The sequence below is a fragment of the Carettochelys insculpta genome, chromosome 1, assembly GCF_033958435.1.
Source record: "Carettochelys insculpta isolate YL-2023 chromosome 1, ASM3395843v1, whole genome shotgun sequence".
Classification (NCBI taxonomy): Eukaryota; Metazoa; Chordata; order Testudines; family Carettochelyidae; genus Carettochelys; species Carettochelys insculpta.
The window spans coordinates 265,358,031-265,380,609 of NC_134137.1; the positions used below are offsets into that span (position 1 = coordinate 265,358,031).

Here is a 22,579-nt window from a genome sequence, read left to right on the forward strand (position 1 = left end):
TCGGAAACCGATTCCACCTTCGTGGAACTTGGACCTGGTGCTCACCGCGCTAATGGGACCACCGTTCGAGCCCTTGGCCACGGTCCCCCTCCGCCTCCTTACAATAAAGACGACCTTTCTTCTTGCAATTACGTCAGCTCGCAGGGTGAGCGAGCTTGCGGCAGTCATGGCAACGCCACCGTGCACTGTTTTTTCCAAGGAGGCGGTAACCATACGGCTGCATCCAGCCTTTGTTCCCAAAGTTTCTTCTGAGTTTCACATTAACGAACCTATTGTTCTACCCTCGTTTTATCCAAAGCCTCATAACTCCAACGAAGAGGCGCGCCTACACCTCCTGGACGTGAGGAGGGCGCTAGCCTTCTACGTAGACAGGACCAAGTCCTTCCGGAAAACGGATAGACTCCTAGTCTCCCTCACTCCCAAATCGAAAGGAGAAGGTCTCTCCTCGCAGAGAATCTCGAAGCACATTGTATCCTGCATAAAAATGTGCTACAAGCTCAAAAAGACTCCTTTATTGGCCACTCCCAGGGCTCATTCCACTAGGGCGGTGGTGGCATCAACAGCCTTTTTCAAGGGCGTTGCGTTAAAAGACATTTGCAGAGCGGCGACCTGGTCATCCTACGACACCTTCGCCAAACATTACGCCCTTCACAGGGTATTCCAAGAGGATACCCGTCTCTCTGCAGCGGTCCTGTCGGGGACAAGCTGCACATAATCCGATTACCCACCTCCTATCTTGGGTTACTGCTGGGTAGTCACCTATTGTGGAGCACCCACGGGGACACTCGAAGAAGAAAGACAGGTTACTCACCGTAGTAATGGTGGTTCTTCGAGATGTGTCCCCGTGGGTGCTTCACTACCCGCCCATCCTCCCCGCTTCAGATCTCTGTTAGTGTTTTGCAGGGGCATCCGAGGCGGTTGGTCAAGGAACTGGCGGGGACCGGATCGCGCACATGGCCAGGAGCGCGCAAGGGAGCGGCGCTCGCCGGCGCATGCGTGGTCCAGCAGAAACTGCTTGGAAGATCCGATCTGCGGCACCGGGCGAGCCCGACACCTATTGTGGAGCACCCACGGGGACACATCTCGAAGAACCACTGTTACTACGGTGAATAACCTGTCTTTCTGTGGTGTGAATAATATTCACAATTGGCCTCACCATTATCTGATGCAAAGAACACAGTTACTCCTAAATCATCAGGTCATTTTAGCAAAATTAAAAACTGATGCAGTAATCACAGTTGTGTGGTTTATACTTGGAACATTATGCTTGTATTTCAGGGATATGGTTGCATTTTTGGTGCCTCCCTGTTATGAATTGCCCTAAAATACCATTTGGTTATTTATGGGCATATGTCTGTAGATATCTCTGGCTATAAATGCAAAACTGAAACATTAGCTGACACACATACTGTCCTACCTCAATTCTTTTGCTGCTAAATAAAAGTACATTTTAAAACAACAGTTTTGGAAAAGTACAGTACAATATTATTAATTTTTATAAGATGAGAGAGAGGAAATACATGGTCTATAGACTGGTTTTTAAGAATCATATTTTTGTGCCATCACTTAAAAAGAGCTTACGTGACACATTTGTGACTTTTTTTGCATTCTTTCAGTTTTTTGATTTTATCACGATTAAAGGTCCTTGGAAAATTAAACTCCTAAAGGTATATGGTGTGGAAAGTTAATGACAGTCATAATCAATTAATTAAGTAACAAAATTATAGAAGGAAAATACCCCCCTATTTTGTCTTTGGTACGAGTTCTATTAAAAAAAGAAGAAGAAATAATGTTCCCCAGATGCACTGTGCTGTATACTCAAGACTGATGTGGTAAATTGGTCAACGGAATTTTGATTCTCATAATAATCTGTTTCTAAGCTTCCTGGTCTTCAGAGTGAAGCTTCACTAGACTTTTTCAAATAAAAAAAAAAGTGTATGACTTAGAGACAGAATGGAGTTAGAGAAGGTCAGCTACTGCATTTTTCAGAATAAAAATCCTAATGGTAACAATAGGTATTCCTGAACAACAAGAAGTCTTGTGGCACCTTGTAAATTGACAGATATTTTGGAGCATAAGCTTTCGTGGGCAAAACCTGCTTCATCAGATGCATGAGTCATGCATGATGCAAGAGTCATGAAGCGGGTCTTTGCCCATGAAAGCTTATGCTCCAAAATATCTGTTAGTCTATAAGGTGTCACAAGACTTCTTGTTGTTCTTGGAGCTACAGGCTAACACGGCTACCTCTCTTATAATAGGTATTCCTGTAAGCTGGGCACTTGGGCAGTCACTCAGGAGAGATTCAGATACTGTCCGAGTGCCCGCAGCCAGCAGCATAGGCTTCTGCTGGTGCTGCACATCTACACATGCCTTGGTGCCCATAACAAAATTAATTCCACCCAGTGATGGAAAACTTTAGCAGGAACCCTGATGACAATGTTTCTTCTTCGAGTGGTCCCCGTGGGTGCTCCGCAATAGGTGTCGGGCTCGGCCGGCACCACAGATCGGAAATCTTCCAACAGTTTCTCCTGGATTGCGCATACGCCGGCACGCGCCGCCCCCCTGCGCACCCCCGGCTGTGTGCGCAATCCGGTCCCCGCCAGTTCCTTCTCAACCTCCATCGGCTGCAGACGGAATCTACTCAGGCTCAGGCCAGAGTCAGATGAAATAGTGGTTTTTTTATACGTGTCATTTGTTGTTTCTGGTTATTTAAAAAAAAAAAAGTAAAAGAGAGAGAAAGCAAAGACAAAGAGAATATCAGCAAAAAAAAAAAAAAGAAAAAGAGAGGAGCGGAGAAGAGAAGAGCGGACATGAAGGCCATTTAGGCCGCCCGCTGCCCCGCAGGCCGGTGATCACTATTTGGGGTGGAAAGGCACGGATTAAGTGCTAAGTACCCTATTAACAGTAAAGGACTCACCGCAATGGCCTCTTCAGGTTTTGAAAAGCGTGAGTCATGCCGTGAAGCTATGCCGGCCTCCGTGGGGCATAGCAAATGCATCCGATGCCTGGGGGAATCACAGGCTACCCAGAAGTGTTCTCGCTGTGCTCAGCTCACAGCCAGGGCCAGGAAGGACAGAGCGATGAGGCATAAAATGCTCTTGTTGATAAGGCTCTCCAGACGGACTTGCCAGAGAAGCCTCACCCAGAAGGGCCCTCTGGGTTGCATAAGAGGAGGGCAGCTTTCTCTGACCCCCTCGGTGCAGAAACGGAGAAAACTCTCCCTGGCTCGATCCTTGCCGGTGTTTGCAGCAAGCAGGACGAGCGGAGCACACAACCCCCAGCCACATACTCAGGCAAGCGGCAGCGCACGTGGCAGAGGCTGAGCCTCTGGTTATACAACAGATGGCACGCGCAGCGCCTAGAGCGTCAGCGAGGCAAGCGCCGGACCCGGCGGCACCGGCCCCCGCGGCACCAACGGTGCAGGGGCGCCAGGCACGGAGCCTGCAGGCACCGGAGGAGGATACCCACGCGGCACCGCAGCTGACAGTGCCGAGCGCGGTGCTGACAGCGGGGCCGAGATCCCCGGCACGGAAGGGGGCAGTGCCAGCCCCGCAGGGGAGGGGCAAAGCAAAATCAAAAGCCCGGCACCACAGTCCATCTCCGGACAGGGCTGTGCTGCTGTTAGCACCAAGCCCTCCCCCTGTGATACACACGCCGCACCGAAGGCCTGTGTCTCCACCGGCCCACCCGGAACCTCCTTCTCCGTTCCTCCAACCAATGTCACCATGGCTTGGGCCACCTTCACCATTTCTGGGATTGGATCCCCTGGAGTACTATCACAAACCAGTTTCACCTCTATCTGTGTCGTTGCGGAGGTCTTACTCTCCCAGACATCGGGGGTACACACCCCGTGAGTGGTCTAGGTCTCCATCCCCGGACCCTTGCCCATGCTGCCATGGTCATCCTTATCATGCTGGACACAGACACCACAGGCCTACACCCAGGGGCAGGTCCCCCCCGGCTGCTCAATACCCCCGTGGGCGCTCCCGATCGGGGACGGAAACACAGTTGTCTCAAGGGGAGTTAATTTTAGAACCCCGAGACTTTCCTTCACAATCCTCCAGCGAGCAAGTGTATCATCGACCGCAGGAGCCCGAGGGTTCGAGGGAGGTTTACCCTAGTGGTTCCTCCTCATCCTCCCCAGATGAGGCCATGGCCCTCAGGGATGTCTCTCCCCCGGATGACCTTAAACAGTTTCAGGAGCTGTTTAAAAGGGTGGCTTTCACGCAAGACATTCAAACGGCAGAGGTGCAGGAGAAACATCACAAACTCCTGGAAAATTTGAGACCCCCAGCTTCATCCAAAATTGCGATTTCGCTGGACGAAGCCGTTCTGGAGTCAGCCATTACTATATGGCAGACTCCGGCCTCTGTTCCGCCTACGAACAAGAGAGCGGATAAGAAGTACTTCGTCCCGGCAAAGGGCATGGAGTTCCTCTTCAGTCACCCACAACCAAATTCTTTGGTGGTCGAGTCATCCCAGCAGAGGTCAAAGGCTTCTCAGTACAAATCGGGGGGATCGGACAAAGATGCTAAGAAGCTAGAGCTGTTTGGCAGGAAGGTATACTCCTCTTCTACCCTGCTATTGAGAATGGCAAATTATGGGCACACCTAACAAACCATAATTTTGATAATTACTCCAGGCTTACTCCCCTCATGGATTCACTTCCGGAAGACAAAAAGCCAGTGTTAAAGGCAGTTATTCAAGAGGGCTACACAGCATCGCGGACGGGAGTCCAGATTGCCCTGGATGTGGCGGACACGGCAGCACGTTCAACGGCTACAGCAGTGGTCATGCGTAGAGAATCCTGGCCCCAGACATCGGGTATCCCGAGGGACCTACAGGCGAAGATCGTGGACCTTCCCTTTGATACATAAAAGCTGTTTGCAGACTCAACCGACTCGGTCCCTCACTCCAGTAAGGACTCGAGTGCTACACTTAGAACCTTGGGCATTTATACTCCCCCATACAGGGGGAAAAATTTTATCCTCAGCAAAGACGCTACGCTTACAACCACAGCGTGCTCAATATCAACGGGGCTACGGCCAAGGGCACTATCAACAGCAGCAACAGTACAGAACTCCTAGGCGACGTTCTCAACAAAGCCGTACGCCCTCGGGTCAGGCCCAAAGGCAACAAGTTTGATGGGTATGTCGGGGGCTGCACTATCAATACCCTCGCTCAATGCCATTCTCATCTCATGTTCCATCATCGCCTCAGACCGTTCCACTCCCAATGGCAAAAGATCACCACAGACAAATGGGTGCTGGAGATCATAGCCACGGGTTACGCGATCCCCTTCCAGTCGCTTCCACCGACGAAGCCTCCCACCAGGCCTCACCTCAGGGATGCTGCCATGAGGCGAGGCTCAAGCAGAAGGTAAATCACCTTATGTTCATAGGGGAGGTGGAAAGAATGCCAGAATAATTCCAGGGGAAGGTTTTTATTCACGCTACTTCCTACCAGAGAAGAAAACAGGAGACTGGAGGCCCATCTTAGATCTTCGGGGCCTCAGCCGTTACTTGCGCAAGCAACATTTTTCGGATGATCACAGTTGCCTTGATACTCACGGCACTGGACGATGGAGACTGGGTTGCAGCACTCGACTTACAAGATGCTTACTTTCATATAACAATCCACCCGGCACACAGATGCTTCCTCCACTTCACAGTCGGCCAGGAGCACTTCCAGCACAGGGTTCTTCCGTTCGGCCTCTCCTCGGCCCCCAGAGTCTTTACTAAAACCCTGGCAGTGGTGTCAGCCTACCTGCACAGACAGGGGGTGTTTATTTTTCCTGTATCTGGGCGACTGCCTGCTAAAAGGGGCCTCGAAGGCAGAGGTCTCACGCATGATACACGTCACAGCGGACACGTTTTTCTTCGCTGGGCCTAGTCATCAACCTCACAAAGTCAAAGACCGAATCCACACAACATATAGAGTTCATAGGGGCACGCATAAACTCTATCACAGCAAGGGTGTACCTACCCGACGCCCGCTTCCGCGCCATCAGTTCGCTGGTGCAAGTCATCACATACAGCCTCACGGTGCTGGTCTTAACGTGCTTACAGCTGCTGGGCCACATGGCAGCAGCGACGTTTGTGGTACAGAATGCCAGGTTGCACATGTGAAGCCTGCAGCATTGGCTGGTGAGCGTTTACAAACCGGCATCCCACACTGTCCATAGGGTGGTGTCGCCCACAACAGAGGTGCGCAGATCCCTGGCGTGGTGGGAAGACCCCAAGAATCCGCTAGTGGGGGTGCCTTTTCACCAACCACAAATTTCTATTTTTTTCTTACTACCGACGCCTCCCACATAGGATGGGGAGCGCACATCGGCGACAAGGTAACGCAAGGGCTGTGGTCCCCTGCAAAACAGACACTGCACATAACCATGCTGGAGCTCAGAGCAGTGTTCAACGCCTGCAAACATTTTCGAGATTACCTACACGGCAAAGTAGTCGGGATTCAATACCGACAATACCTCCACTATGTTTTACATCATTCGACAAGGAGGAGCACGATCCCGTGCCCTGTGTGTGGAAGTAGTCCGATTGTGGAACTGGTGCATCGCCAACAACATAACGTTGAAAGCCTCGTACTTGCCGGGAGCTCACACCATGAAAGCAGATCAGCTGAGCAGGCACTTTGCAATCACGCACAAATGGCAGATCCGCTCCGATCTGCTAGGGCGCATTTTTCGTACATGGGGGTTTTCCCCAGATCGATCTGTTTGCCACAAGGTCTTGCACAAAGCCAGAAGGGAGAGAGCTCGCATGATACTCATAGTCCCGCTTGGGATCGGCAGCAATGGCTTCCCTTGCTTTTGCGCATGTCGGACCACCCACCGCTCCCTCTACCAGTGGCGCCGGACTTACTCACGCAGGCTCAGGGGTCCTTAGTGCACCCGCACCCTCAGGGTCTGCACCTACAAGCATGCCTAATCCATGGCTCAGCTCTTGAAACAGCACGTGTATGGAGGGAGTACAACAAGTCCTGGAATGTAGCTGAAGGACCTCCACCAGGAGGACTTATAAGCAGAAATGGACTTGATTCACAGCCTGGTGTTCCGCCAAGCAGTTAGCTCCCCTTGACGTTCCTATACCTGTAATACTAGAATACTTATTGGACCTCAAGAGAGGTGGGTTTTCTCTATCCTCGCTAAAGGTCCACCTCGCCGCTATATCAGCCTTTCGGCATACAGAGGAAGGGCCCACGGTATTCGCCCATCCTATCGTTACCAGGTTCTTGAAGGGGCTGGTAAACCTGTACCCCCCTTGGAAACCGCGTCCACCATCGTGGAATTTGCACTTGGTGCTCAGCACGCTATCGGGTCCACCTTTTGAACCATTAGCCACAGTTCCCATACGTCTCCTTACGATAAAAAAACAAAACAAAAAAACAACCTTCCTCCTTGCAACTACGTCAGCCCGCAGGGTGAGTGAGCTCGCGGCAGTGATGGCAATGCCGCACTGCACAGTATTCTCAAAGGAGGTGGTAACCTTAAGGCTGCACCCAGCCTTTGTTCCAAAAGTCTCTTCGGAGTCCAATCTTAACGAGCCAATAGTTTTACCCTCGTTTTACCCGAAGCCTCACAGCTCTGGCAAGGAGGCACGCCTGCATCTCCTGGATGTGAGAAGGGCGTTGGCCTTCTACATAGACAGAACTAAGTCCTTCCGGAAAACGGACAGGCTCCTAGTCTCTCTCTCTCCCAGGTCAAAAGAAGAAGGTCTCTCTTCACAGAGGATCTCTAAGCACATTGTGTCCTGTATAAAAATGTGTTACGAGCTTCAAAATGCTCCTTTGCTGGCCCCGCCCAGGGCTCACTCCACCAGGGCGGTGGCGGCGTCAACATCCTTCTTCAAGGGCATCACGTTAAAAGACATCTGTAGAGCGGCGACCTGGTCATCCTATGACACCTTCGCCGAGCATTATGCCCTGACTCGGGTATTCGAAGAGGATACCCATCTGTCGACAGCAGTCCTCTCGGGGCCAAGCTGCACATAAACCGATTACCCACCTCCTTACTTGGGTTACTGCTGGGTAGTCACCTATTTTGGAGCACCCACGGGGACCCGTCGAAGAAGAAAGAGAAGTTCCTCACCTGTAGTAACGATGGTTCTTCGAGATGTGTCCCCGTGGGTGCTCCACCACCCGCCCATCCTCCCCACTTCGGATCTCTGTCTAGTGTTTTTCAGGAGCATCCGAGGTGGTTGGTCAAGGAACTGGCGGGGACCAGATGGCGCACAGAGCCGTGGGCGCGCAGGGGGGCGGCGCGCGCCGGTGCATGCTCAATCCAGGAGAAACTGCTGGAAGATTTCCGATCTGCGGTGCCAGGCGAGCCCGACACCTATTGTGGAGCACCCACGGGGACACATCTCGAAGAACCATCGTTACTATAGGTGAGTAACTTCTCTTTTTGTTGGTAAATCAAGTACTCTGCATCCATTTTTGTTTATTTCTTAAAATCTAATCATGTTTTTCTTTAGTGTTATGCATTGCTAGGTACACCTCTCTATTATCCAGCATATTTAAATATATGTCAGCCTTCCGGTCCTGGGGCAACCAGCTATGAAAGAGTTGACTGTAGCATGAGATGTTCTCTGTGCTAAAGAGTTTAAACTCTAAATTTTCAGTGAAAGGGTGGGAGGTGGGGTGACAAAATCATTCTTGGGATTGTTTTTAACTTCAGAGTATTTGAAATTGAGGCACAGAGAAGTAAAGTTACTTGCCCAAGGTCACAGAGAAAATCTTTTACAAAGTTAGGAATCGAAACCAGGTCTCCTCAATCCTAATCTGGTGCCTGATTGATAAAACCACATTTCTTCCCTTATGGCTAGAATGTAGCCTTATGATGCTTTCTCTGCCCCCATATGCTTTATGCCTAAGCTGTTTTATTGGTGTGTAAACTAGAATACAGGTTTCTTGAGGTACTTAATGTCTGTTAATGTGATAAGAGAACTTTGAGCTTAGTGTCACCATTAAAGCTCTTAATGGCAGTCAACACCTTTGGTGAAAAATTATAAAAAGAGGAAAAGATATAAATTACCCTTCATATCTCCAATGCTTCTTTAAAGGTAGTAAGGGTAAATGCACAAGCTATTAGACTGTCTATGCTGACCTTCTGTATCATAGTTGCATAGAATTTCATCCTGTTATTCCTATATTGAACCTAATCGCTCGTGTTTGACTAAAGCAGTGGTTCATTTAACAACACCCTTTAAGTTGTACTGAAGTGAACTGGTGGGACATTAACCTCATGTACAACCAGTGGTATGTGTACCACAATTTGGGGAAATGTGGGACAAAAGCATTTCTTCCTAAAAGCATTTCTTCCTAAAAGCCCTTCTGTCTTGATTTGAAGGCATCACCTTCCTCAGTAGTTTGGTTTTAGGAAGAAGGGGCTTTTGAAGTCAAGGAGTCCTTTTGAAAGGCCCACAGCTAAACAGGGGGTGTGCATCACACCCTTCTCTTTGGCTGTGGCTACATTAGCCCCTTTCTTCGAAGGGAGCGTGGTAATTAGCCAGATCGGGGAATAATAATGAGTGCTGCAATAAATATGCAGCACCTTATTAGGCTAATTCTCCCTCAACAACTTCAAAGTTGCAAACTTCGAAGCACCAGCATGCTGTGTAGCTACGGGCACTTAAAAGTATCTCCGCAACTTCAAAGTGCCCTTACTCCCAAAAAATTGAAGTCACGGCATGCCAGCACTTTGAAGTTTGCAACTTCGAAGTTGCTATGGGAGAATTAGCCTCATAAGGTGCTGCATATTCATCGCAGCACTCATTATTATTCCCTGATCTGGCTAATCACCATGCCCTCTTTGAAGAAAGGGCTAGTGTAGCCACAGCCAAAGAGAGGGGTGTTATAGCAGGGACAGTTAGACCACAGAATGGCCACAGGAGGCAGCAAACACCTCAGACCCAGGGAGTACAGCCCCTAATACCCCAGACTGCTCTGGGGAGTAGCTCCTCACACTCCATAGCACCAGGGACTGGCCATAGACCAGATTAAAAGGCTTGGTGGGACAGATCTTGCACACCCATGACTAAGATGCTGCCTTTCTGAAAGGAGGAGAGAACGTGTAAGCAGTGGAGAATATTTTTCTCCCAGTGTAGACAGCAGAGACCTGTTACACAAGCAGTCTTACAGGGTGCTGCAATTGCATTGGTACAGCTGTGCCGCTGTAAGGTCACTAGTAGAGACATGGCCTTCATAGCAGATTCAGTTTGTTAGGAAGTGTTCTCTTCTCTTATTGCTCATTGCGATTTTTCCTACTCTGTGTGGCTGATCCTAATTTCTCCAGGGACACAGTCTTTTCTCTTCATGACAAGAAGAATACAGTGAGGAATGAATTTCTTCCATTGGTGGGAAACCAGTAAGGTGGGCCACATGCAACCCATGGAGGTTCTGTGTGTGACCCACGAGAGATTTTGTTTCCCCTTGCCCATGTACATAGTTGCCAGATTCTGTTGGTTTCCATGTGTGTAGATTTTTTCCGACCAGTGTTACTGAAGTGTCAGATGCCTAAAGCAAGGACACTTGAAGTGATGTGCATGCTGACTGCGCACAGTGTAGACTGTGAGAGTGGTGCGCTCCCTCTGCAGCTAGTCCGAGCACTTCTATGATTCATTCAGCGCACCCCACAAATTCAAGGTATGCAAGCATAGGTATCAAAACTATCCTATCTCAGGAGACCATCTTGGTTACAACAGTCTTGCAACCCACTGAGATGGAGGGCCACTCATGCAGGCCACTCACTAGTCTAGGTTGTCCATCACTCTTATACAGGATTTGTTAATGTAAAAAGCTATAGTTGCTTTAACAACAAAAAGTTTCCACTCTCTGCTTGCAGGGTGTCAGGGGTCAGAATATAATACCACATCCAAAAATAAATACTTAGAGTTGAAAGCCTGACCCCATTAAAGTTTTACCACTGATTTCAGCAGAGCCAGAATTTTATCCTTTCAGCTCACATTTTCTCAGTGGAACTGAAGCACACGTGATTGCTTGGTTTGCTTGTTAGAGAGACAAGGTGGATGAAGTAATAATGTTTTACTGGACCAACTTCTTATGAGAGAGACAAGCTTCTGAGCATACACTTTTTTTGCTTATTCTCACTCAATTATTTTACTGTCTGAAGATAGGTCACTTGGACAAAACTGCTGAAAAGACAAGTGTATAATCTTGTTAAGACTGTCATCCCTTGCAGATTGTTCAGTGGAAGACAATTTATCCCATAAATGGAGTTTTTATTGCTAAAGAATAGATTTGCTTTGCCATGTTAGGGGATATGTGTAAGAATTTATTTGAAGAGGTATGTAATTAACTGAAGCAGCATGGCAGGATTTGCTTGGTATTCTTGAAAACGTTCAGGCAGCTGCTGGTTCATTTCTGCTGCCTCAGAGATGCAAGTTTCCAAGGGCAGACAGTAACATTGTGGCCATATAGTCTGGCCACCTGTATAACAAAGGCCCTGGAACAGCTCCAAAATAATTTCAGGAGTCTATCTTTTAGAAAACATATGCAGTCTTGATACGAATAGTGATGGAAAACCTGCTTCAGCCCCTTAGTGAATTGTTCCAGTGGTTAAACTCTCAGTGTTTAACATTTACACTGTATGTCCAGTCTGAATTTGTCTAGCTTCATCTTCCAGCCATTTCTCTGCTACATTGAAGAGCCTATTATTAAATGTTTATTCCCATGTTGGCACAGGTATAGGCAGTGATCAGGTCGCCTCTTAATTTTTTCTTTGGTATAACACAGCTGAGCTCCTTTAGTGTTCCATGATAAGGCAAATTTTCTAATTCTTCAATCACATTTGTGGCTCTTCGCTGAATCCTCTTTAATTTTTCTACATTCTTCCTGAATTGTGGACACCAGAACTGGATGCAGTGTTTCAGTCACACCAATTCCATATACTCTAGTGAAATCATCTTCCTAGTTCTACTTGACATTCCCCTATTGATGCATCCCAGGATTTTGTTAGCCCTTTTAGCAGATATTAAAGCCACTACAATTCTTTTAAATTTTAACAATAATCTTTTTCTTTTTGCTGTGTAGGTATACAATTTAATGCTTTGTACCTATTAAACTGAAAAGTTTTGTGTTAGAGATTTCAGATGAATCTTAGTGGGTGACAAAGTGCAGGAAGGAGTGTATTCAGTTCTGAAATAGGTTTGGTCTTTTAACTCCCTTGAGCTAGTTCTGGTGTGGCATTAAAACTGCTACCTGTTACTTGGAAGTGTTAAAATGAATGGATGGGGACTATTGGTAAAGGGTGATTAAAATCTTATTATGTTCTGTGACTGATGAGATATTTGTTGCAGAAATTTATAACTCAGTAGGGAGTTGCCTGTTACCACAGCTGTTAGTAATAACTGGTTTAGAAAGTCCCTTTGTTCATTAATCATGGAAGCTAAGATACCATCCAAAAATTCCTTAAGTAATGGGGTAAATTGTGACATTAAAAAGAGAGCAGACCAGTTTAGAGAGAGTAGTCTTTTCCTGCCCACAATGGATTTGTCTTTGTCGTAAACCAGAATGTAAGAAATCTGAAATTGGGAAGTTGTGAATGAACAAGCTGTTGTCCCTTTACCAGTTACAGAGGGTCAGTAATGTAGGTTGTCTTTATCTGTGTTGTGTCTAGTGCTGCAATTAGTATTATTTAATAATTCAAATAACTAACTCAGTTGAAAATATATTTAAAAAGACACCATCGTTTGTTAAGTTTGAGCTTGGTTCTTTTTTGGCCATAGTCTGAAAACTGATGTTTAGCTGATAATTCACCTGAAATCCTTTTGCAGACTCACTGCTTCCTAGGATAGGGTCCCCCATCCTGTAAGAGATGCCCTACGTTCTTTGGTCCTAGATGCATATATTTACATTTAGCTGCACCAAAATGCATATTGTTTCCTTGTGCACAGTTCACCAAACAAGCCAGACTGCTGTCCCTGAGTGACCCAGCTCTTCACTGTGTACCACTCTCCCAAATTCAGTGTCCTCTGCAAACCATACCAGTAATGATTTTATGTTTCCTTGAGTACAGTGGGGAAGGAGAAAATACTGCAGCCTCCCTGCGTATTCGTCCCTTCACCCCTGATACCCCACCTTACGGGTGGAGGGTGCAATGGTGTTTTGCCCATTCCTGGCTTCCACCCTACCCACTTCCTCATGGCACTAAATAGGGAGTACTGGGAATGCAGCTCTTGGCAATTCTAGGCATGTTGTCCTAACTCTCTCCCTATTGTTCTGCATGGCAGCAGTAGAGCTAGAAATAATCTTGCCCTCATACAGTGATTTTAATATTTGAGCAATCAAATTTCAACCAGATGTTCTCTGCAAGTCACCTGACGGCAAACAAGGGAAAGGAAAGAACAGTTAGCTTGCCTATTTTGTGCATATAATGGAAAGCTGTACATTGTCAAATGTCACTTAAACTTGGAGCTTTCCATTTATTTACAACATTTGCAGGAGTCTGTGAAAGGTGTTTTCTGTCTAATAGTTCAAACGTTATGCTAAGAATATCCTGGGTGATCTTTCTTCACACAAAGTTCTCATTGGTTTTAATGGGATTTTAGGCTTAGTAACTGCTAAAAAATTTGGCCCAATAACAATATGGATTCATATAAGCAAGAAAGTATAAATCTTTTATTTCCAAATGCTGGTAGATTTAGTTTACTAAATCAGTAGTGATTGGATTAGTGATATAAACTGGTCTGAAAATAGATGTTCTAAGTTTGACTATAGCTACAGTATTTTTAAATGGTCTGATTTATTAACAATGTGTGATTGACTATAGGAATAATGCTATTCAAAATGAATATAGTCAATAATAGAATTGCTTTATATTATCAGCATAAATCTGATGTGTTGTGTTGTAGAGATGCAGTTTCCTTTGTTACCATCTTCTACTTCCATATATTATCTATGCCTAGAGGGAATTAATACAAAGGGTGTTTGTATCCTCGAGTGCTATAATGCCTTTTAAAGGAGGATTCTTATTCAGGTCCCACTTTCACAAGACTGCTGATTAAGAATGAAAATTATTATTTGTACATTAATTGTCAGGGTAGCTCTTTCTTGTCCTTGACTATAAAAGTGTCCTTTTTTTACTCCTAATTTGTGAAAATGAAGTTGGAAATTATGCATGTTTGCCCAAGGCCCTCACATCAAGTGGTATTGATTGAAATCTGCACAGAATGGACTGAGGCTACACAAGCACAGAGATACCACTGGCTGGGGTGACTGAAACAGGCCCCCTAGGAAACTTCTGACAGTATTTGTTGATTTGCATTTGGTATATGAACTTTGACTGGGGTCTTAGACTCTTTTGAGGATTGACTGACAACAAGCAGAAAGAAAGTCCACATAACTGTGTTTTCTTTTATCCAAAGCCATGTTGGGGGGAGGTGTGGGGAGATTTTTAGAACTGTTTATCTTTCACAGTATTTATAGTCTAGAAATTAGCACAGTTTTTCAGGTACACTGAGTCCCTGTGTATCCATGATATAGATAAGACACCAAGTTAGACACCCAGTGCCAGAAGGTGCAAGTTGCACTATTTTTCCATTTTCAGACCAGTTTACATCCATGCTGAATTCAGTAAATTAAATCCGGCATGTGAAGATAAAAGATTTATACAGGTTGAATCTCTCTCATCTGGCTCTGGTCACAACCTGAGGTGCTGGGTGAGAGAATTTGCTAGACCACAGGAGGTCAATATTGTCTAGCACATTACCTACACTTCCACTGCTTATTGGGCTCTTAGAAGACATTGAGGGGTAAATTAGAGCTCAATAACAGCACGGAACACTGAGAGCCGGGACTGGTGGCTGCAAACAAACTTTATGGGACCATGGGAAACTTGGCCACACCCATGATAAGTGGTTGTCCAGATAATTAAAATGATGCCAGATTACGGATGTTGCCAGATGAGAGAGTTCTGGACTAGAGAGGTTCAACCTGTACTTTTCTTGCTTATATATTATAAGTCAATAAATACTGTATACATGTAATATTTAGTTACATATGGCCCTTACCACTTCACATGTACTGATTTAGTCCTTCTCACAACACTGTTTAAAGTGAGGGAAATACTATTATTCACATTTTGTAGATTGGGACAGGAAGCATGATTTGCTGAAAACCTTACAGGAAATCTGTGGCAGACCAATCTTGGTTTCTGGAGACTCAATGTATAATCTTAATTGTAAGGCCGCGTTTCCTCTCAGTTACCATACCCAATTAGTGACAAATTCTAAGAGAGCTCAAAACTTGATCCTAAGCTATTTCACAGTGTCATTAGCTGTATCAAAAAAACATGTCGTTAATATGCAAATATAATCTCGGGTCATGTTAGATAACATTAGGAAAAAATAAACATCTTTCCAGGTCTGGCAGTTTGAAAAGACAAGCAACTGAAGTGCTGCTAGTACATTACACAATTGTTTTGATTAATACACTGTAGACTTAAAGATTCACTATTCTTCACTTTTTTATCATGTGGTATAAGGAAAGAAAGTGCTAACATCACTAAAATAATTCTGGTAGGTTATTAGTTGTTTGCATTACTGTGGTGCGTAGAAACTCCAGTCAGGATTGGAGCCCCACTGAGATAACTACTGTACTAATAGAATAAGAGACAGTCCTTGCCAAGAAACCTTACAATCTAAATAGGCAGTTTGTGATGGTCTGAGTATTCAGGGTGTCAATGTATCATGCATTTATATAGTCTCATTAAGATATTTTCTGTTGTATTTATTTATCCCTTTTCTATGGGTTCCAAACACTGTGTTAGCTTTTTGAACTGCTGCTGTACAGTAAGTGGGTATTTTCACAGAACTGTTCCCGACTGTTCTTGAACAATAGTAGCAAATATAGAACCCACCCTTTTGTGTGTAGAGATGTGATCGTGTTTTCCAGTGTTCATTACTTTGCAGTTACTCACGTTGAATCTCATCTGCTACTTTGCTGCCCAGTCACCCAGTTTCATGAGATCCGCTTTGAACTTAACTGTCTTGAATAGTTTTGTGTCATCTGCAAACTTTTCCAGTTCATGGTTTGCCCCCTTTTCCAGATCGTTTATGAACATGTTGAACTGCATTAATACAAGAATAGTGGGATTCTGCTGTTTACTTCTCTCTGTTGTGAAAACTGACTGTTCCTGCCCTTGTTTCCTATATTTTAACCAGCTGCTGGTCCATGAAAGGACCATCCCTCTTATCCCAGGACTGTGTACTTTGCTTAAAAGTCTTTGGTAAGGGACCTTGTCAAATGCTTTCTGAAAGCCCGAATACGCTACCTCCATGGCACCATCCATGTCTACATGTTTCTTGACCCTGCTGAAGAATTCTAACACAGTGGTGAGGCATACCTTCTCTTCATAAAAGCTGTGTTGACTTTTTCCTAACGTATTAGGCTTATCTATGTGTTTGATAATTCTGTTCTTTTCTATAGTTATCAACAGTTTTGCTTGATACCGAAGTAAGACTTGTCCCGGTGTGACAAAACTCCTTCTCTACCTTGGTGGGTCCCACACTTTCAAGTGGATAGCTTGCTTCAGAGGCTCATGGTGGTCTCCAATTTAGACCCTTTCTCTAGGGCATCAGCTTGCTGTTTGTTCAACCATTCATTGGCCAGCCTGGGGAAGAGAGGAGACAAAACCCCATGGTCTCTGCTGCCCCTCCAAGTGATTCAGGCAGGACAGACCTCTTTACTGAAATTAGTCCTCCTTATCTGCTGAATAGGGAGGGAACCCAGGCCTGACCTTTACTCTGGGTGCAGTTTTAGCAGCTGCCTGCAAACATCTCCAATAATAGTCACATGACAGCTATGACTGGGCTGCTTCCTTAGTGCAGGCTCTTCCTCCTGGTACTTGCTTGCGCTTGTCTCTCCTGGACTTTCTCAGCACCTTCTCTGTCCAGCTGCTCATGTGCAGCGAGTAACAGAAGGGGAGTCTCAACTGGTACTTCAGTGGCTCTAGGTGTCCTCTTTAACCTGACTCACTTGATTCTGGAAACCTCCTAATTGACTTCAGGTGTTTTAATTGCCTGTTGGATTCTGACAAGTTCCTGCAGGTTCTGAGGTAGCCGTTGTTAGTTTATCCTAGGAACAGAGACCTATTTAATTTAGGGCTAATAGGCTTCCTTCTACAACTCTCCTGTAGCCATCTGGCCTGACCCTGTCACACTGGTGATTACAGGTGAGTCAATTTTAAAAATCTGCCTTCCATTAGCTATCCTCCGGTCATCTGTGACAGAGACCGATTTAATGGATAGGTTATCTACCACAGTTCTGCAATTTCATATTTGAGTTCCTTCAGAACTGGGCAAATACCATCTAGTGCTTGTGACATATTGGCTATGTCTACACTAGCCAAAAACTTCGAAATGGCCATGCAAATGGCCATTTCGAAGTTTACTAATGAAGCGCTGAAATACATATTCACTGCCTCATTAGCATGCGGGCGGCCGTGGCACTTCGAAATTGATGCTGCTCGCTGCCGCACGACTCGTCCCGACGAGGCTCCTTTTTGAAAGGACCCCAGCTACTTCGAAGTGCCCTTATTCCTATGAGCAGATAGGAATAAGGGGACTTCGAAGTAGCCGGGGTCCTTTCGAAAAGGAGCCCTGTCTGGACGAGCTGCGCAGCGGCGAGCCGCATCAATTTCGAGGTGCCATGGCTGCCCGCATGCTAATGAGGCACTGAATATGTATTTCAGCGCTTCATTAGTAAACTTCGAAATGGCCATTTGCATGGCCATTTCGAAGTTTTTGGCTAGTGTAGACATGGCCATTATTATTTAATTTATCAGTTTGTTCCAAAATCTCTTCTAATGACACCTTAATATGGGACAGTTTCTCAGGTTAGTCACCTTAAAAGAATGGCTCATGTGTGGTAACCTCCCTCATATCTTCTGCAGTGAAGACTGATGCTACACATGCATTTGGATTTTCCACTTTTCCACAATGATATATCTTCTTGGAGTGCTCCTTTAACACCTTGATCATCCAATGACTCCACTGGTTATTTGCCAGGCTTCCTGCTTGTGATGTACTTAAAAAGATTTTTATATTAGTTGCTGTATCTTTTGCTAGTTATTCTTCAAATACCATTTTTTTTTTTTCACGGGGAGGAAGCTCACCTAATTATAGTTTTATACTTGGCTTGCCAGAGTTTATCATCCTTTGTTTTCCTCAGCACGATTTCGCTTCCACTGTTAAAAATTGTGATTTTTGTCTCTACTTTCCATCCCTATGGTATCTGCGTCCGGTTGATAGACAGGCTCATTATTGCTTAGGTCTTTAATCATTAATTGAGAGCACTGAATACACCTTTTGTTTTCTAAGATATACTTTATCAGCAGTGTTCCTAACTTGCTGGGTCCTAACGTGCTGTACTATTAAGAGGTGTATTGACTGAATCACAATTAACAGTTTCATTTTTTTAAAATTGAACCTCTTGCTTTTAAAAAAAATCCCATGAAGCAAGTTGCTGACTCCTGCTGTTTCAGAATTTGCAGTCTTTTGAAGAGACAGCTGGATTAATATGTTATTGGATATATATAGAATCCTTTAATGCTGATCTCAGAATACTTTTAATGTAAACCACACTTCAGTGCAAAGTACAAACAGAGTTTTACTGTGAAGTTCTCAAGGATTCTTTCAGTTGTGTTGTCACTGAAATGTTACATGTGTTCTCAGAAGGCTATAAATAAAAACAATAAGGCAATGAATTTAATTCGGCATGACCTTTTCATTAACAATAAGGTAAAGGAGGGTGTGGTTTATGAGAGGAACAACTGTCTGGTACACTTTGGGTTTGGGGGCTCAGGATGAGAATGGACCTATGAATGCAGCAGGAATTAGATATTTTGAAAGAATCTTCAGGAATAGATGCTTCCACAACCTTGGTCAGCCCTAAAGTGGGAAGGCTACCGCCATCTTCCAACGAGAATAATTTTTTTGGGCTAGGAAAATAAGATAGTGGCTCTTGCTACTTAGGGTATGTCTACCCAGCAAACTTATTTCAAAATAAGAGCTGTTATTTAAAAAAAGCTTTCTCAGCATCTACAAAATATAACTGCTATTTCAAAATAATTTCAAAATAACGACTGGCTTATTTCGAAATTGGCAAACCTCTTTCTGTAAGGAATAGTGCCTATTTTGAAATAAGCCGTAATGCGTCCAATGGCTCTATTTTGAAATAGGGTCTAGTGTGTGCAGACACTGAATTTTGAAATAGCTAAGTACTGTTTTGAAACACTTTTTTTTTGTGTTATTTCGAAAAAAACTATTCTGGAATAATTCTTCTGAAATACCTTATTTCAGAATAATGCTGTTGTGTAGAAATACCATTGTTTACTTCCTTTGGATTTTGAGATACTGTCTGGTTTTGTGTAGGGTATCCATTCTTTTGGCTAACAGTAATGTAAATGAAACAGCAGATGTTTCTTTACAATGCACTTTTTTGTGTGGCTTATCAAGCTAAATTATGCTGCTGCTCTCTACTGGGCCTACTGAAGTACTAAACTAGAGCTGTAGTAAACCACTGGGAAATGTTGTGCCAGAAAGGGGATAAACCAAGGCAGCGAAGATAAGTCTACATTACAGAGTTGTTATTCCAAAATAAACTAATCTGGAATAATGTGTCCACACACGATAGTGCCTATTTCAAAATAAACTATTTCAGAATAGGTTTTTTTTTCCAAAATAGCCCCTATTCCTTGTGGAATGAAGTTCACCAACTTTGAAATCAGAAATTATTTCAAATAGTCATTGCATTATGCGGACACTCGCAAAGTTATTTCAGAATAGTGGCTGTTATTTCAAAATAGCTTTGCTGTGCAGACATATCCCACTAGGGCAGGAGTAAATGGTAAATATGTGTTCTCGCAGAAATTTCTCTTCATTGCTAAATAATACTACTTTTACATGAGAGGACTAGGGGATAGAAAATAAGGGATGAAGAGGCTAAAAGAAAGCAAAGTAATGAAATGGTAATGTTCTCTGATTTGTTTTTTTTAGGAATTTAGAAGTGGCATCTCTCTTTGCTGTGCAGTAATATAGATTTTCTTTGTTTATTACTGGGCTTTATTAGCTTTCTTGTGAATTGTCTTCATATCTTGTCCTTGCGCCCCTGGCTGCCCAAAGGTGGTTCACATCATAAGCCACTGCTAAAAATGAAAGAGAATGTAGATTAAGTATGGCCCTCATCTTCTGGAAAGGCAGATGATATAGTGGTTACTCGGTCAGAGCTTCGAAGCCCCATATGTGGGGCCATTCCCCATAACAGTGTAGTTTCCTCCCTAGATTCAGTAGATTTTTTTAAGGACTTCAAAGACTTTTGCTTTATGTGTTGGTTTACTCTTGCAGGCATTTGGACAATCATTTTCAATCCACCGCAAAGTAGCTGAAGATGGTGAAACCCGTGAAGAGACTCTCCTGCAGGAGTCTGCATCAAAGGAAGCTTATTACCTGGGGAAGATCTTGGAGATGCAAAATGAGCTGAAACAGAGCAGGGCAGCTGTCACCAAGGTTCAGGCAGAGAATGAGAGACTCACTGCTATCGTCCATGACCTGAAAGAGGTAAATTGATGACTATGAGGGAAGAGGGCCAGGGAGGGGAGTGAGTTTTTCTTTGAATTTGATAAATGGCATGCCTCGGAATGATGAAAATAGCATTGTGTCTATAAGTACAGGAGTATCCTACCAGAATGAATTCCAGGGACACCTTAGCTGCGTGGGGGCATGGGGGAAGAAGAGCCTTTTAAAAAGGAAAAAAAAAATCACTTTCTGAAAAGTTGCATGTGAAGAAAAATCAGGTCAGCAATTTATATTTTGAAAGGCACAGCAGATTTTCATCTCTTACTGTTCAGGACCTGTGGAAAGATTCCTTTCTCGTAAAGACCCATTTTTTGCACTCTCCTCTGCTCAGATGATTTCCTCTCTTTCTGCTTTCTTACTCAGGTATTCTTGGTTGGCTATGCCTACCCAGATTTTCCACTTATTTATCATTCACTCTAGTGCAGGGGTGAGCAGACCTTTTACGTTGGCCCCATTTTTCATTCCTGCAATTAGCAGCCCCCCTCACCCGGCCCAGCCTGTCTAATGTAATCCAAACCAGTGGAAATTTTGGTTTTGTTCATATGAAAAAATAAAAACAAAACCTTGTGCCACATGTAAGAAAATAAGTCTGTAGAATGTAAAAACTTTAGTAATCCGTATATAAATGTGAACACACATACATAAAACCAGTAACATATTTCAACAGTTTTAACGAGAGGGATGAGCCTGAGACTCAACAGCCAATTAGAAATTCAGCCTCCCTTAGAAATTTCACTGCTCCACTGTGGGGGGCCCCCCCACCACTTTGTGACCCCCTGCTCTAGTGAACAGGATTCACAAGCTTGTTTATGTTTTAAAAGTTGGTGTTACAGAGGACACAAACACTAGCTAAGGTTCCAGACTCCACTGAATACCTGTCTTTAAGTGTCCCAGTCTTACTATTTTATTAGAAGAACTGTGATGGGACCCCTCCCCGCACAACTGGGGTGCAACCTGGAACTGGAGTACCACTAAGATCTCTGTGTCGCCAGCCTGGGCTCCCTCTCACAGTGCTTTTGTGACAAGCTGTAGATGGCTTCCAGTCCTGCACTCCCACAAGCCTTTGCACAGGCAGGGACATACCCAGCTGCAGTAACTTAAAGGTTTCTCCACGATCTCCACTGCCTGGGACCCCGGAGCTGTACCATCTAGCCCAGGTCAAAAGCCTGACCTGTAAGTTTATTTCACCCACCCCTCCCTCAGTGCAGCGAGGACCCTGCACCTGTTTTAGTTGCTGAGCAAGTTTCCCACAGACATCTAGGAAAAGATACAGTTTTAGGTTAAAAAAAGGACACTTTTGTTAAATACAGAAAGATAGTTCTTCTTCGAGTGTCCCCGTGGGTGCTCCACATTAGGTGCCGGGCTCGCCCGGCGCCGCAGATCGGATCTTCCAAGCAGTTTCTGCCGGACCGTGCAAGCGCCAGTTCGCGCCGCTCCCTTGCACGCTCCTGGCCACGTGCGCGATCCGGTCCCCGCCAGTTCCTCTTAACCGCCGTCGGCTGCAGACGGAATCCGACTAGGCTACGGCCAAGTTAGTGTATTCAATGGTTTTAACTGTTTTCTTTAAAGTTTTCAAGTTCTTAGTCTATTGTTAAGTCAGCCAGTTGTTATTTTCAAAAAAAAACAAAAACAAGAAACAACAAGCAGGACGGAATTCAGTCCAGTCCTAGTAACAAGCGGAGCACCGGAGGCCAGGAGCCTAGGGCCATTAGCCCTCCTGCCACGGCAGGCTATCCGAGAGGGGGAAAACAGCACAGAGAAGGTGCTAAGTACCCATTAACAGCTAAAAGACTCACCAACAATGTCCTCTTCAGGATTCAAGAAATGTGAGTCTTGCCGAGAGGCAATGCCAGCGTCTGATGGGCACAGTCACTGCATAAGGTGCCTTGGGGAGTCCCATGTCACGCAGAAATGCTCCTTCTGTGCAAAATTAACAGCCAGAGCAAGGAAGGACAGGGAGATGCGACTTAAAA

General features: G+C 44.9%; 1 protein-coding gene across 4 annotated transcripts in view; it reads left to right on the top strand.

Annotated features, from left to right (window-relative positions):
* Positions 1–22,579, top strand: part of BICD1 (BICD cargo adaptor 1) — a 250,830-nt gene that overhangs the window by 95,499 nt on the left and 132,752 nt on the right. For all 4 annotated transcript variants that reach the window (XM_074983788.1, XM_074983789.1, XM_074983791.1 and 1 more), the window contains exon 2: positions 20,376–20,588. In XM_074983788.1, coding sequence (XP_074839889.1) covers positions 20,376–20,588 — 213 coding nt within the window. The remainder of the gene's footprint in view (positions 1–20,375; positions 20,589–22,579) is intronic.